The sequence below is a fragment of the Anser anser genome (assembly GCF_964211835.1).
Source record: "Anser anser genome assembly, chromosome: 3".
Taxonomy (NCBI): Eukaryota; Metazoa; Chordata; class Aves; order Anseriformes; family Anatidae; genus Anser; species Anser anser.
Genome location: NC_139722.1, coordinates 97,757,802 through 97,775,374, shown reverse-complemented (window position 1 = coordinate 97,775,374; position 17,573 = coordinate 97,757,802). Strand labels below are relative to the sequence as shown.

The window sequence follows — 17,573 nt, the reverse complement described above, 5'->3', positions numbered from 1 at the left end:
ACCCTCTTCCACCTCCTCCCCATGACTGACGCAAGGGAATGGGGGCTGCGGTCAGTCCCTGACGCTTCATCTTCGCCGCTCCTTCACGGTCACTCCCTGCCCCTGCTCCCCGTGGGGTCCCTCCCACGGGATGCCGTCCTTCCCGAACTGAGCCTGAGGGGGCTGCCCACAGGCAGCAGCTCTTGAAGAACTGCTCCCACATGGCTCCCTACCACGGGGTCCATCCCCCAGGAGCAAACTGCTCCAGCACGGGTCCCCCACGGGCGGCAGCTCCCCCCAGACCCCCTGCTCCTGCGTGGGCTCCTCTCCACGGGCTGCAGCTCCGGCCCGGGGCCTGCTCCTGCGGGGGCTCTCCATGGGCCGCAGCCTCCTCCAGGCCACATCCACCTGCTCCACCGGGGGCTCCTCCACGGGCTGCAGCGTGGAGATCTGCTCCCTGTGGGACCCGTGGGCTGCAGGGGGACAGCCTGCTCCACCAGGGGAGGTCTTTTGGCATGTGGACAAAAAATAGAGGTGCTAAACAGAGTAATTTACTCTAGTAGAACTATGAGTCCAGTAACATTACAAGACTATACTGTTCAGGGCTCTGCTGACGGTTTTCCCTTGAGGGTCTCAATGACCCTCCTTTTGCCTCTATATACCGACTCACAGTGGCACTTTGCCATATGTATCACTCTGATTGCCTGTTATTTATAAGTGGTGACCAATCTGTCTTGAGGAGATAGATGAGTGGGACTACTTTTGCTACTGGAAGCAACATTCAAAGCTCCATGGAAGTTACTCCTCCTAGCATAGTTGGGTTGGGACAAAAACTGTATCCCTGACTTTTTTGTAGCTTAGCTGCTGTCTTGTATGGCCAGCCTATTGACAAGAGAAGGACGGAGGTTCAGTCTCCAAACTTGTTCCACTGCTAGAGCAGTCTGCAGACTGCTTCATACTGCTGAGTTCCTGCTCAAAACCAGCAACTTTACCCGAACCCTTCTTCTCAGTTTGTATACCAGAGGCAAGGAAAAAACTATCAGGTGGTATAAACTCTATGCTGCTACTGACCTGGAAAAAATTTGAACTTAAGCTAAGGTGAAAGACTGTACATGCCATTAGCAATTCTCTAGAGCTATCCAGTCATTTCATTTTCCACATTTCTAATCAGTCTACAGGTTGACTGGTCTTAAACATTTAAACATGCTATTTGGGCAGGAACAAGCAAGTTGTCTCCTGTCCCAATACTGAAGTAAGAAATAAGATATCCATATGATGGACTTGGTCTATCATGAAGGGTGCCAGTGTCTTGAAGATTATCTTGTTTCACACACAAGCTTTAATTTCTGATTTGCTACACTAAAAACATAACTGAGACAGTCTTTAGACACAGCAACGAAGGAGTATTAAACAACACTCTCAGTTGCATGCAACAGACATGCTGGAACAAAGATCACCATTTTAAGCATTTAAAATCAAAAGTAATAGCAACTTAAGAACATTAAGATTCTCTGATATGCTGCTTCCCAATCCATTACATGCAGTTTATTTGTTAAACAGAAGATGCCTTCAATATATACATGTTATTAACAGACTGAGAAGTTGGCAAAGAATTATAGTCACAATATTCAAGTTTAAAACATTTTCAATTATTTGCAAGCTATTCTTTACCATAGATGCACATTAACCTGCAGGTAATGGAATAAAACGCACATTTTTGTCAATGTTAAGATCTACTAAAGAAGATATTTTTTCCGTCTGAACAATGTAGCTACTTCAATAACTCTCTATTATTTCTAAAGAGATAAACAACCCTCCCACAACAATCCTCCAGACAAGTACCATGATTAGAGCTTTTGTCCAATCCAGATTCAAGACAAATCTTTATTCTGACATAAAAGTCCCACAATGGGGAGATTTTTGTAAGGATAATTTGTATTATAAAACACAAGAGACTCTTCTCTCAGGGACTGCTTCAAAGACTAAGTTAGAATTTGTACAAGGATTATTATATTTGATAGAAGGTTTAGCTGTGGGTCTAATAAAAAAAAATATGTGAAAGAGGGCAGAAGTAATAAAAATCAATAGTCCTGTGTTGTTATATGGTTAGAAGTATGGATGTTAACGATACAAAACCTATCATGTTATCTATTGGGAGACCTGGTTACCCAGGATATGGAGAAGGATGAGGTACTCATCCTCCTCAATGTTTTTTTTTTGCCTCAGTTTTCACAGCCCAAGTCACAGAAGTCAAAGGCAGGGATTGGGAGAATGAAGAACCACCCAGTGTAGGAGAAGATCAGGTTTGAGACCAGCTAAGGAACCTAAAGGTGTACAAGTCCATGGGACCTGATGAGATACTTCCACAGATCATGAGAAAAATGGCAGATGAAGTTGCTAAGCCACTGTCCTTCATATTTTAGAAGTCACGGCAGTCTGGTGAAGTTCCCCCTGACTGGAAGAGGGGAAATGTAACCCCCATCTTTAAAAAGGGAGAAAAGAAAGACCCGGGGAACTGCAGGCCAGATAGTCTCACCTCTGTGACTGGCAAGACCACGGAGCAGATCCTCCTGGAAACTACACTAAGGAAAGTGGAAAATAAGGAGGTGATTGGTGACAGCCGTCATGGCTTCACTAAGGGCAGATCATGCCTGACAAATCTGATGGCCTTCTGTGATGGGGTTACAGCACTAGTGGATAGGGGAAGAGCAACTGACATTATCCACCTGGACTTGGGCAAAGCATTTGACACTGTCCCCTGTGATAACCTTGTCTCTAAATTGGAGGGACATGGGCTTGACGAATGGACCACTCAGTGGGTAAAGAATTGGTTGGATGATCAAACTCAAAGAGTTGCAGTCAATGGCTCAATGTTCAAGTGGAGATCAGTAACAAGTGGTGTTCCTCAGGGGTCAGTACTGGGACTGGAGCTGTTTAACATCTTTGTTGGTGACATGGATGGTGAGATTGAGTGTACCCTCAGCAAGTTTGCCGATGACACCAGGCTCGGTGGTGCAGTTGACACACTGGAGGGACGGGACGCCATCCAGAAGGACCTGGGCAGGCTTGAGAGTTGGGGCTGTACGAACCTCATGAGGTTCAACAAGGCCAAGTTCAAGGTCCTGCACCTGGGCTGGGGCAATCCCAAGCACAAATACAGGCTGGGCAGAGAATGGTTTGAGAGCAGCCCTGAGGAGAAAGACTTGGGGGTGTTGGTTGACAAAAGCTCAACATGAGCTAGCAATATGTGCTCACAGCCCAGAAAGCCAACTGTATCATGGGCTGCACCAAAAGAAGCGTGGCCAGCAGGGTGAGGGAGGTGACTCTCCCCCTCTGTCCTGCTCTTCTGAGACTCCACCTGGAGTGCTGCATGCAGCTTTGGGGCCCCCAGCACAAGAAGGACATGGAAGTATTAGAACGAGTCCAGAGGAGGGTCATGAGGATGCTCAGAGGGCTGGAGCACCTCTCCTATGAAGGTAGGCTGAAGGAGTTGGGATTGTTTGGCCTGGAGAAGAGAAGGCACCTGGGAGACCTTATAGTGGCCTTCCAGTACCTAAAGGGGCCTAGAGGAAAGCTGGGGAGGGACTCTTTGTCAGGGGGTGGAGTGATAGGACAAGTCATAATGGCTTTTAACTAAAAATGGGTAGATTTAGATTAGATATAAGTAAGAAATTATTTACTAGGAGGGTGGCTGCCCAAAGAAGCTGTGGAGGTGCTCAAGGCCAGGCTGGATGGGGCTTTGGGCAGCCTGGTCTGGTGGGAGGTGTCCCTGCCCATGGCGGGGGGGGTTGGAACCACATGGTCTTTAAGGTCTCTTCCAACCCAAACCATTCTGTGATTCTATGATCTACTGTTTTTCACATGCAAATAATAAAGTACCTTAAAAATAAAAATAACTAAATCATTTATTAACATCAGAGCATATTTTCTGGTTAAGATGCTTAAATACTGCTATGTTAGTCTGTAGCTGCAAATGACTCACTATTTACTGCTAATTAGTAAAACAGGTGAAATTACACTGGTCTGGCAGCTTCACAGGGATTTGTGGAAAAAGACTCAGGTATCTCAACAACTGTCAGAAGTAAAATGCTGGATCTTGTAAAATCATGGAGGGCAAAGACATTTGTATCATGCTTTTAAGTTAATCTATTAACCATGCAAGTTCAACACCTTCAAGATATCCACACTAACACATCACAACTGGATTTCAGTATATGCTCTCCTTATAACAGGATTTTTTCAAATAAGTGAGAAAAGGGAAAGATAAAATGGAAAAGGAGTTGGACTTGATGATCCTTATGGGTCCCTTCCAAATCAGGATATTCTATGATTCTATGAAAACATCTTGTTAAATAAAAACCACCCTAATATCAGAAGTCCATTATTTAGAATAAATGTTTTTGAGGAATTTCACTGCTCTAAAATTCATCATTATTTCACTACAGAATGAACAGCAAGCATTAGATGTAATTTGTGACAGTAAGTGGGAGAGCTTATGATGATCTCTGACTTTATAACTGAATTTAATATATTAATATTTATTGCATTTATTTAGTCTAGTATCTCAGCTACATACTTTTAGTAACATGCACTAACAGAAAAAATGTAGCATTTCTAGGATTGTTAAAGTTAAGTCTAAGAACTTTATCTTATGCTCGGTTCATTCCTGTTGCTTTTCTTTCCTATGGCACAGGTGACCCATCTTTTAGAAGACAACAGCCTCCTCTGTGGCCCGTGTACCTTCACAACACAATTGCTAAGAGCATCTCTGACTTCACTGCTAGAGATGCAAGAGCCAGAATGAACACAGCTTGATTTTCTGATCTCAAGCTGATATGCAGGTCTGCCATTTGGAAAAAAAAAAAGTCTCCATTCAAACTTGTGTGGCAATTTTAATGTTACTTCCAGGGCTGAGAAAATTCGATCTAGCAGGCTCTAAGTGGCAATAACTGTGGAACACCACAATGCTGTTTTTCACTTTCCAGAAAATAAACAACTTAGAAAGTTGCCATGAAAGTCTCAATGATTGCAAAGCTAAATACAGCTGGTGTTCCAGTTCCTGCTGTTAGATGGTTACTTTCTGTATTTGGGAACTGTTCTCTCAATGAGCATTTGAAAAAAGTGAAAGAGTCAGGACTAGTTAAAATTTGAAGACAGATGAAAAGAACTGACAGAAGGAAGAAATAGGATTCAATGATGAGAAAGAAGTAGCAGCTACAAAGCTCCTGGAAATTTCTGAGCAAGGGGAAGAAAAAGATTGCATCATTCTTTAGAGAACTTTACTCGACGGTTCCAAGACTTAGCTGAAATTATTGCTATTACTGATCAGTTAAATACATGTTACCACATCCATGAGTTCACATACGTACACATTTCTCAATGAACATAGTGACACAGTTAGCATAAAATAGCAGTTCCATGTATTTTATGTAACACTATGTTACTGGGAGACACTGTGAGACTTTTGCTGTGTGCCCATACTGAGGAATCAGAAGGCAAAAACATGAGCATCCTCTGACCTCCTAAATTTCTTGGCTGGGCTAGTTTGCCTTGCAAAAGCTAGCAAGTGAAATGGCAGGGAAGAAAAACAGTCACAGTCTGTGTGGGTCACTAAACTTCTTCCTCTGCAAGATATGTCCAAAATTAGATCCTTCCCCTCAATACTAACTATGAACAGGGCCTGGAGTGGGAAAGAAAGCTAATGGTCTTCACAAATTAATCTTGCTGATAATGCACAACAAAAAAGATCTAGCATAACCACAAGGGAACCACATTCCCATCTTCCACTGTTGCCTCTGGAAGCAACAAGTCTGCTGCTCCCTGTGGCAGTGCTCAGCCCTGTTCCTCAGTGGTTAACCTACCACTCGTTGGGAAACTAAGGAGCACTACTCCCATCTTGTTAACAATTCCCAAGGAACAGTTTCAAGAAAAAATGGTTCCGAGGATATTGCTACATGGCCTGCTGACATGTTTGTTGTACTATCTGATGTGCATAAGGAGCCATCTGAGAACAGCATTTTGGAGGTGTTACAAGATTTTTTAAAAAGCTCTTCCATAAATTTTAAAACCATTCCCACACTCCTACTTCTTCGCTGAGCTCTGCTATAGGAATTATAAGTCATGTGTTGAAGAGCAATCACAAGGACATGGCAATTTTAAGCTGAGACAAAAACTGGTTTTATTTCTTATGCTCACGCTATGTTTAATACATGAGGATTCCACACATTCAAAGTGCTTCAGTCTCTGAGAGATGTACTAAAATAGCACCTGCTGATCTGCCATACCACCATAACATGCATGTTTGGCTGTATCGTTTATTTTAGCTTCCACACTAAGCACATTGCTACCAGCACAGTTATACCTGTAAGATGGATTTGGCCAACCGAGATACACCAACTGCTCACCATAACATCCTACACCTTTACCGCCATTACCATAATGGTAAGAAAAAGGCTGTACGAAACCTGCCCAAGTAATTGAAAATCTGGGGGCATTTTGCCTGTGATAACAAAGCTCACTAGGTAGCAAACTTGTTCTCTTTCTGTAAAGAGCTACAGACTGCCAAGAAGGCAACATGACGTACAAACAACCCCCATTTTCTGTGCACTGCAGTTTATTTACTTCTTTAAGTCATGTACATCATAATTCACAACAATGAACATTACTTCATTGATGTGATTTCAGGATCAGATCCTAAGAGTTTGAAGATAAATGGTAAACTATTGAGATTCGCCAGCAACTGTTAAATTTAAACATGGCAGTCCTCCAATAGTTTTCACCCAGAATGGCAGCTCAAACCAATATGATTCAACACAAAATGGCAGAAGAACATACTTTATTGTTTCAATTCTAAAAACCCTCCAAACATATGAATATCTGCTTTTATAAAGCTCTAATCCTCTGGGAGGTGAAGGAGAAAAAACACTGCCTCCTTATTTTTGCAGACCAAAATTTGGTTTTCTTGGTATTTTGCCAGCTCACTTCCCAATGAACTGCACCCACCAAGCAAGGTCACATAAATGATTGCAAAAACAAGTTTCCTTTGTGCATAAAGAGGAATGAATCATTTGGAAAAATGTGACATCTTTAGTACTATTCCTGCCACTCTGCAATATTTCTCTAAATTATGCAATCCATCAATATAGCATTCATAAATGTATTTTTGGAGAAAAAAAAAAAATGACCTTAAGTAAGTTTCTGCATAACAGCAGCAAGTGGGACTTCTGAGTGAAAGTGAAAATCTGGAGGAACTAGAATGCTGGAGGACCAGACGCCAGCTACTCTACAGCAAGAGCTTCCAAACCATAACAAGGGCCACCCAAAAATGCAAGCGCCAACTCTGAACAGTCAGTCATTGTAGCAAACCTCCTTCTTCTTTCAGTTGTAAAGAAATTTGAATGAAGGCTTTGTAACAGCTGCACAGAATAGACAGCAAAGTATCACACAGACACAGGGACAGCTTAGCTGACAGGTTTGGGGGCCTCCTTTCAGGACTTTTGCTACTTGATTTCATTCTTCCTGTAACTTAAAGCCCCTTCGTGTCTAGATAGTTATGGATATCTGCTACCAGTCTCAGAAGTTATTTAACTGCAATATGGCTCCTAATACTTATGTAGTAACACACGTACACCTGGCAACACCTCAGAGTTAAGAAGTCCAACAAAACACTTCTATTTAATAACAAATTCTAACTTATTTGTTCCACTTCTTTTTGTTAACTTCCTTCAGCCCTTAAAACGCGTTAAGTCTGTTAACTAAGCTAACTAGCAATATTCAGAAAGCTTCTGAAAGGAGAGATGCTGTTGTGTGAACTGCTGGTCATCCTGAGACATTTTCCCTACACTCATTACTGCAGCAAATGAGGCATATGATCAGCAACATTAGTCAGATATGGGTAGGCATGATCTTACACGAGCCAGACCACAGCATGCAATAACTGACACAGGAACTTTTTTTTTTTTTTAAATAGAGAAAGGACCTAATTTTACTGTCTTCAAAATCAAAGGCAAAACTTTTAAAGACAACAGTAGTCCAGGACCATATCTCGAAGGAGCCTGATACCCTTTGCAACTCTCAATTCATTCACTAGATGATTTACTTAAAAAGAAACAAATATAAGTTCGGAAAATAATCTTCAATACTGTGATATAATGTAATTAAACAACATCATTTGAGTTTAACATCATAAGATAATGATGTACTATTTTTGCCAAAGCAAGCCAAAAATTCCACATTTATGCATGTTATACCAAATGCGTCACACCAAACTCTTTGGTTCACTCAAACCTTCAAATACCATTTGCCACTATCACGGAAATTCCCACTTTCAAGTCAATGGCTAAGATATCCCATGGAACACAGTATGAGATAGGGTTGCAGAGCTGAGGAGAAGAATTTCAAAGGCTCCCTACCTCCATAAAGTTGGTCAGATAATCATTTGGTAGTGACAAGAAAATCTCATTTTTTCCTATAAATTAATCAAATAATTGAATTCTAATCAACGTAGGATCTGATTTTGCTTAGAAGAAAGCCAAAAGGGAAAACTGGAGGCAAAATAAAGGCCTCCCCATCTTCAGTTAGGGAACAAATACTGGACATTTGGAAACCAGCTTTAGTTTTGTATAGTACAATTCGTTTTAAATGCTCTCAGAAATGTATCTAATGAAATATCCATATATAGCACTACACATTCCATCCTGAATGCTAGAAGAGCAAGTATGAAACAGGAAATATTTCAGACTTCTCCATGAGAGTATTTGTTGGTAGTTTAAAGTTGCACCATCACTTCCACTAAATTGTATCTTGGTCACAGTGCTAAGGGCTTTTTCCACTACCTGATTGCCAAACTTCAAAAAGAAATAGTTAGAATGTTCCTGAAACTGCAATTTTATACATTACCAAAGTCCTTAATTTGCTGAAGAAAAATATAAACCCAAACAAAAATCCCGCAAAGCCGCACAGAGTTGTCTGTATCATGTAAACAGCTTTATCTGCTGATAAACCACCCACAGAAAATAGGGCTTGGAATGGGTCTGGAGGCCATTCGGAGGTTCCTCCTACACCAAGATGAAATCAATATTTTCTACATTGCTTGAAAGATTTTCATCTACCTGGAGACTGTCCTCCAAAGATGGCAATCCAACAGCTTACCTTGGTAACATGTTTCAGTTATTTACCATGCCTCACATTTTGAAAGTTTCTCCTACCTCAACTAAAGCTTCCTTGCTAAATTGTACAGTTATTTTTTCTTCTCCTGACCTCACTGGAAATCGAGACCAGTTTGTGAACAGAATTCTTTGCAGAATCTTCTATGTACTTATTTCTCCCCACAATACTTTCCTTTCAGAACAAAACAATGCCATTTATTTTAGGGTCATGGCTCCCAGACTTCCCACCATTTTACTGTATTCCACTCTCCCTAATTGTCAGATGATTCTTTTCTTTTTTTTTTTTTTTTTAACTGCAGTAACCAAAATTGGACATTATTTTAACTTTAAACTTCAGAACATCAAGTATGAGAGGAGGTTATTTTACGCATTTTACACTGCTGTCAACACATTTTGGCATAAGGTCTATTTTTGTTGGAACTGGTATGACATTTTTGATTCACAAAGTTTGCAGTCTGGTAGAACGGTCAGATACCCTTCACTGCAGAACTTCTGCCTAGCCAGGCATTCTGTACTCCTGCAGTAAATCATTTCTAACTGGGGGTGAAATTCACTCTTTGCTGGATGTCTGCTAAAGGACACCTTCTCAAAGGTTAGATGTCTAATCTGATCTAGACTAGTCCCTACAAAACACCTCTGAACACAGTGAAGAGTGCCAGTGCATCTCATCCCATGCTAAGATGTATGTGGGATGAACTGCCCTCAGGAGAGGCACTCTTCTCCTCACACTTTAGTGAGGTAAATTGGATATTTAAATACTGGTTTATAGTTAAGTTTAACAATAGCTGTCCCATGTCCATGAGTAAAATACACTTCATATGCACTGTGCATTTTCCTCATTGATCTGGACTCTGTTCCTCACCAACCAGGAAAAGAACATGAATCATTTTATACACTTTATGCATTTAACAATACCCAACACACTTGTGTCCCCTCCCAGCTTAATGCCTCTGGCCACGCTTGGTAAGATAATTAAGCCTCTTAACCAAAAGCATTGCACAATGCCAGGACCAGGAGAGAGCCCTTCCAAACAAAACCCCCTAACCCTAAGTTAAGTTTTTAGAAACAAACAGTATGGATGGTCCAAAGAGTCTGAGAACAAATTTAAGAATTTAACACATACAAATAAGAAACACACACATTTGATATCATAATTGACAGTAGTGTTTTTAATGATGCACAGAAATTCATGTTTAAGTCAGATAAATTAATTTTCCATAAGAAGAAAGGAGACCTTTAAAAATTGCTGCTACCTGGCATGCTCAAATATAAACTCTCTTTGTCAATGGAATGGGAGCTGCAGAAAACACTGGCAAGGCACTCCAAAACAGTTCAAATGCCAGTCAAACAAGAATTCCAGAAAAAGAAAAGGGATAAATATGGCATGGCAAGGGGTATTACAGCATCCAGAGCTTACCACACATGAAAAATATCCTCATCTAGATCCTGTTCCTTTCTAGGAAGAAAGCAACCCAAACAGTTTTGATCACAGAGGTAGCTCACTTGCACGGTTCTCAGATCTATGTCCTCTCCTCCCCATTCTCAGACAACTATATAAACTTTTCGTAATACTCAGTCTGCAAAAGAACACAGTAGATCCTCTTCAAAGCCTTTTCTCCACATAACCAAACAGCAGAACTACAAGTCATTTTGTACATCTTTACCTTGACCAGAACTTTCATTTAAGAGTTGGCCACTTTAAATCTGCATCACTGTCACACATATACTAATGAACAAGTATCTCTACTACATGCTCAACACCTATACAGACACTACTCTGTTTTTTGATAAATTCAGTGCACATGGTGGCAGTGATAGGGTAGGAATAACTGGATACAGAGTCCTGGAAGTTTGAGAGGGAAGCATCCCTGGATCTTTCCATGTATTTCAGTCTGGTTAGAGAAAATGTCACCTCCTTGGAAGCCTCTCTCTAAGTGCTGTTTTTAGGTACTACACAATATAATTCAATTTCTGACTGTAATACACTGGGCATTTGAGGTTTTAAAATGCTGATGTTCTTGATGCTTGCTTCCTTGCCAGACCTGGCAATTCCATGCACACACAACACCTGAAGTTCCACCTAAAACTGGAGATCTGATTCCTGCTCTGAGATGTATTTTATTGTTCAAATTTGGCATACGTGTCCTTGAATAATTTTGCTAGTGATCTACAAATGGCAGTTGTAACTGTGGAATGATTATCTATGCTCCTTCTGTTTTCTTCCTACTTCTATATATACAAGTCTTTGTACAAATAATTCTGTGGGATTTGAACAAAGGAAGGGAACTGACTATTATTCCTGTGCAGCTGATGTGCATGCAGGTGAACAGCTTTCTTTCCACAGCTTTTCTTTAGGGCTGATCTCTATTCCTTACCTCAAAAGGATTTTATTTCACACTACTGCTGCAGAGTCCCCTGCTTTTTCAGTCAACCAACCTCAATCCCGCTGCCCATGTTGCCGAAAATGCAGAGGTGTCCTGCAAATGCAAATGACTACTCTCTAGATTTGGTTTTACAGTGGTACAAAAGATACTGCTTGGGTTTCCTGAACTAAAATGAATTTCAAACAGATTAAAAGCTTTAAATAGAGCAAGGACATTATTTTTAATATTTTCTACCAGAAATTCACTACATGCATGCTCTTCTTTCAACCCAAAGGTAACAATTAGTCACTCAATCAAATAGATACATGACCAGTATGTCTTACTAATACACTGCATAGCATAATATTGCTGTGTCTACCACATGTGAGGCCACAGGCATGTATATTATGTAGAGAAGTGGCTTGGAGGTCCCTTGCCACTCACCCACTACTACCACTCCTACTTCTCCAAGCAAGTCAAGCATATTTACGTTTAATTTCTCACAAGGTTAATAACAAAAACTCAAAGACAGAAAACTAGATCATCTCACTTGTCCCTGGGCTAAAAGGGATGACCAAACAATTCATATTGAAGTATTTAATTTGAATACAACAAAATCTTGGCTGATTTTCAATTTGTACATGTGAGTTGTAAGGATCAGTAGTAGAATATGTGCATAGTTATCTGTGTGATCTGAGGATACAGGCATATAAATCTTATCACCTAGATTCCTACTAGTAGAGTATAAGCTGCACTAAGGAAAAGCTTCAAAGTTCTAAAATAAAGTTAATTTGATAAACACATCATGGAAATACATCAAGCATGGTGTCCCTGCTTGATCAGGGTTCTTGGACCAGATGACCAGAGGTCCCTTCCAACCTCTACCAGTCTGTGAAACCCTGTTGCAAATGACCTCATTTGCTCTTCATATCTCAGACACCTGGAACTTCATACTGAGGTAACTACATGCGCTCACAGCATAAGACAAACAGAAGACCAAAGAATTATAAATAAAATGAAGAAAAAAACAAAAACTCTAGAAAAACGGTCGATAATTGATCTGGTTTAATAAAATACTGCTCAACTTGCTAAAACATTGTCCTTCTTCAATGCAAAAATCAGCATTCTGCCAACTGTTAATCCTTCTGATGAGGAAGACATACTTTCTCCACTTATAATATATAGATTGCATTTAGAAAATACTTTGCATTAAATTATAACCATGAAATGGACAATTTCAGTAGATACTTTTTTTAATCCATACAAATTGATGTCTAACTCTACTTCCAAACTTATTCTCTTAGTTTTATTTTTATACTGAAACTATTAGCCAACTGATTGGGAGGAGGGGAACAATTTAACAGAGGTTTTTAAGAAAATAGAGGATGAATCTCTTATGTTTTCAGACCAAAAATCCAAACATGAATAAGTATTTCACCCCATCTTCCCTGCCTAGTATTAAAAAAGCTTCAGCTATGTGTTATGATGAAAATTTTACCTTCTCAATGTTTTTTCAACCTTTATGTCTTGAACACAGAAGAAAAATAATTCATTTTATGTACAAAACTTACTTGTTCATTGTTTCATTATTTTAGGATTCTTAAGTAAGACCCCAGAGCTGACCTCTAAACCACCACACGGAACACGTGGAGAAAAGACTGCACAAAGGAGCAACAGATAACGGCGGTCCTCATAGTGGAAATCTTCTAAGCACAGAAGACTACTAGTACTTCTCTGGCTAGGAAGAAATATTTCTCTACAAGATCTTTGTTTGACACAGTAGGGCCCTAGCAGCCATGAAAACCTAAGAAGTGAACTGGTCCCACCTGAACTGAGCTCTAGCAAAAAAAATAAAGTTGGATTTGTTCCCAATACCACCATGAGCTTATACCACCACCCAAGTTCCCGTATACTTAAACTCTAGCTTCAGTATTCAGAATGTCCCTACCCTGATTGATCCACTGCCAAAAAACTAATTGCTCAATTATGCTGTATTATGCAGATGTTATTCAATAACCTTCTGCAGAATCTATGGGGTTAGCTTTAGCATACCTTCTCTTACTGATGTACATGAAATACAGAGCAGGAAAAAAATCTCATTTGGCTAACCTGTCACATATATAACCAATCTTCAGTGATTTCACTGAGAGAGATGCCTGATAACTCCCTTTCTGCACTTTATGAGAGAAATCCAAAGTTACTTTGCAGTCACGCAGCATGCATCATTATTTAGATTTTATCAGACAGATTTTTGTTAGTTTTGAACAGGAACAGAAAAAAAAGTTACTCCCAACTAGTGCACTGAGAGAAGCACCTGGCTCAGCACATCCAAGGTAAATTCTGGAAAGTTCTATTATATAGAAAGCACATAAAAATAAACTTGCCTTCCATAAAGATCCTGTTCCAGTAGATTTTTCCAACATGATTTCCCCCAAGAAATATTAGGTTTGATAAAATCAACATCGAAGTGCAAACAGATGCTAGGACGGCATGAAGTCGACGACGAATTCTTGGCGAGAAGAAATGCTCCTGAGGGCCGAAACAAAAGGTGCAGATGAACTTAACAACCCCTACAATTTTTCAAGCAATGTTAAAAAAAGACATTGTAGTTATGACAAACAACTTTTATACCAAAGTTCAAATCCGTACGGAACAGATCCCAAAGCTTGTAACATATCTAGCAGAACTCCCACCAATGTCATTTAGGTTAAGGCCAGATTTTATGATATAAAGCAGTGTTGAATTGTAGTTAAGGGTGGAAGGGACCTCTGGAAGTCACTTAGTCCAACACCCCTGCTCACAGCAGGGTTGTTAGCTAGAACAGGTTGCCCAGAACTGTGCCAAGTTGAGTTTCCTCCCCCACACTATTAGGTACCTATACGCTTTGTAAGACACCCCCAAGCCTTCTCTTTTCCATGTTGAACAGTCCCTGTTCTCGGAGCCTGTCCTCATATGGCAGATGCTCCCCTCTTCATCACGTTTGTTGGACTCACACCAGTATATCCATGGCTTTCTGATACCAGGGAGCCCAGAACTGGACACAGTTCTCTACACATTCTGTGTCTTAATTCTTTGCTTCTTAAACATAGTCTTTGAAGAATTTTTGTTGATGGATATGAACACTAACAACAAGCTGCTGGGGTGGATAAAACTATGCAATAGGTTCCAGTATGGAGTAAAACACATCAGTACAAATCAAGTAGCATAAAATATTTTGGAAGTCATTAATGCTTTGGTTGATTAATAAGACTTCACTGAAAGATTCTAGAGTCAGATCAGAGTGGGTTACTGGAATGAGTCTCTTAATAAACAGATATTTCCTTATAAAAGTGACTTAAATACACATGCAATCCCAATGTTTTTTCATTGCAAGTATTACTGCTCATATTCAAAAAGTACAGATCTGTTGTAAAGCTCTTGGCTCTTAGTACTGTCCTAATGATACAAATAAAGCAAGTCTCCCTCCGTCATATACTAGCGTACCTTTTTCTACATTTGTATTTTGCATTATGACCTGAGGTGCAAGTGCAGCAGGGAAACTGCAGAAAGGCAGTGAAAGAAGAATGAGAAAGTTTTAGCTTCTTACAATTCTCAGTTGTTAAGTCATAAAAATCATTATAGCACAATATGGGGAAATAGTGCCTCATTACAGTACTGCATAAGAAAAAAATATCTTGTTCATCATGTCCCCAGGCTGAAAGCCTCTTTACATAGTGCCTGAATCTGCAAAAGACTGAATGGTTCTTGCAAAGTGATGAGCATTGCCAGTGTATGGGAACTAAGGAAAATATCACAAGGTGCTTAGCCTTCAAGTCATAAATGTTGATGTTGCAGAAAACAAACAGTCTTGTGACTGTAGTATAAAAAAAAAAACAGTAATAAATCTTTAATAGCTGCAGCCAGACTAGAATTCATGCTCACATACCTGAACAACAGACATAAAAATACATTCCCAGACAATTAAATTGCTAGTTTGATATGCATCAAAACAAATGTTTCAACTTATAGATTATTAAGTCACAAAATTTCAAATAAATGAATTACAAGCATGAAAATATAACTTTAACATATTAGTGCAAAGTACATCTCTGGTATCTAGTGTATGAGTCTATCTCAGTCATCACAACAATGGGGATAGATAAGCTTCTGTCAACCTGTATGCGCAATACTATAATAGCTGATCTTCCATATAGCACTGGGAAAAATATTCATATATGAACACAGAGATTGAGACTTTCCTCTTAAAACTCTGGATCAAAACTAGGGCATCATAGGGAAAGGGAGGAGAATTTAAGGTATGTATATTAACATTCACAGACACAGGCAGTTAGTGAAACAACTCTTTCGCTTTCTAGTACTTTGCATTCCCAAAAATGCCCATAATGTTCTCCTTCAGTCACAGACAGGTAGAGGATATCTTGTCTCCTTCTGAAATGCAGAGTATGAATGTGTATTCGCATATATAAAAACATAAGCCTTTTCAGAACACATGAATGTACACACACAGATGAAATGTTCCAAATCTTGCTAGTAAATCCATGTTAAAAATTAAGATTAAATAAGGGACAGTTGTGGTCATTTTGTGTTATGACCTTCTGTGTTCAGAGTCACCAAGCTTACCATCTTCTTACACCATGTTGGATAATTCTGACTGAGTTGTAGCTTATTTACATAGTCTACCACCAGATCTATTTTCACTCTCCTTCTCTCTAACAAACTTCTATGTCAACTCCATAGACAAACAGTTTCACTTAGGAAAAAGTGTTAGAGATGGGCAATCCATCAGACAGTTTGTGTTTGACTGCATTTTCCACCAAGGCACTGATTAGACCTGTTAAGTTTGTGAGGTCTGCCTGTTTTGCAACCCAACGCAGTAAGACTAAGACAAACAACATGTCTAGCTATAAAAGCTCTGACACTTTTTTTTTTAATAAATGAATACAGTTACTAAAAAAATAAATAAAACTGTCACATATAATGTATCACCCTCTACAAAAGTGCTATATGTTAAACAGTACAAATGAACTGTAGTATGTACCATAAAAGCCTCTGGTCATTTATAAGGTATAAGGGAGCAGTTTAAGACAGGAACAGTTTAGACAAACACCAAGCCATTTCTGGGCTGTACTGTAGCTAATTTCCATTAACTTTGCAAGGCATTGATCCAAAAAGTAGTACAAATTTTCTTGAGGGTCTTTGATTTGATGTCTCTGCAGCTTCTACCCAGCTGCAACAAAGGTTAAAAAAAAAAATAAAAGTTCTTTAAAAATCTCATGTCATCTAGAAAAAGCTAACTATAGAAGTACCTGAGCAGTTATTGTGCTCAAATTATTACACTGGAAGCATTAATTTACGTATGAAAAAGGACTGAGGCTGGTCTTGATAATCCATTGTAATGTTTGTGATTTAAATATCTACTGGCATGTAGATTTTTTCTCAATCTACAAGTCATTTTCATCAAAGCAGGCAAAAAAAAAATCACACCCACAATTCTTCATCATCCTATTTAATGCCTTTACCAATACATTCCATTGCCACAACACAAGCAGCTGTTATGGATTTGTGGTGTTTCTCTGGAAAAGAAGAAACTGTCTCCTTGTTTTGCTGTCTCCTTCTCTCCTCTCTCTTCCTGTTAGAAATACTGCCAGGAGAGAAAGTAGTGAAAGAATACCTTGTGTTAAAATGACAATGAAGCTATAGTTGCCTGGATGATACCCTTAGATTTACATCCTTCCTTGATGCTCAGTCTTACTTAGAATCACAGAATATCCTGAGTTGGAAGGGACCCACAAGGATCATCAAGTCCAACTCCTGGGTCTCCAAAGCACCAACCAAAAAATCAGACCCTGTGTCTGAGAGTGTTGTCCAAATGCTTCTTTAGCTCCAGCCGGCTCAGTCCTATGACCACTTCCCTGAGGAGTGTGTCCCAGTGCCCGACCACCCTCTGGGTGCAGACCCTTCCCCTAACCCCCAGCCTGACCCTCCCCTGTCCCAGCTCCATGCCGTTCCCTCGGGTCCTGTCGCTGTCCCCAGAGAGCAGAGCTCAGCGCCTGCCCCTCCGCTC

At 39.9% G+C, this 17,573-nt stretch overlaps 1 protein-coding gene across 3 annotated transcripts in view; it reads right to left on the bottom strand.

The window, feature by feature from the left end:
* HHAT (hedgehog acyltransferase) overlaps positions 1-17,573 on the bottom strand; it is a 162,018-nt gene that overhangs the window by 51,613 nt on the left and 92,832 nt on the right. For all 3 annotated transcript variants that reach the window (XM_083829430.1, XM_083829429.1, XM_083829431.1), the window contains one exon: positions 13,894-14,038. In XM_083829430.1, the coding sequence (XP_083685556.1) occupies positions 13,894-14,038 (145 nt within the window). The remainder of the gene's footprint in view (positions 1-13,893; positions 14,039-17,573) is intronic.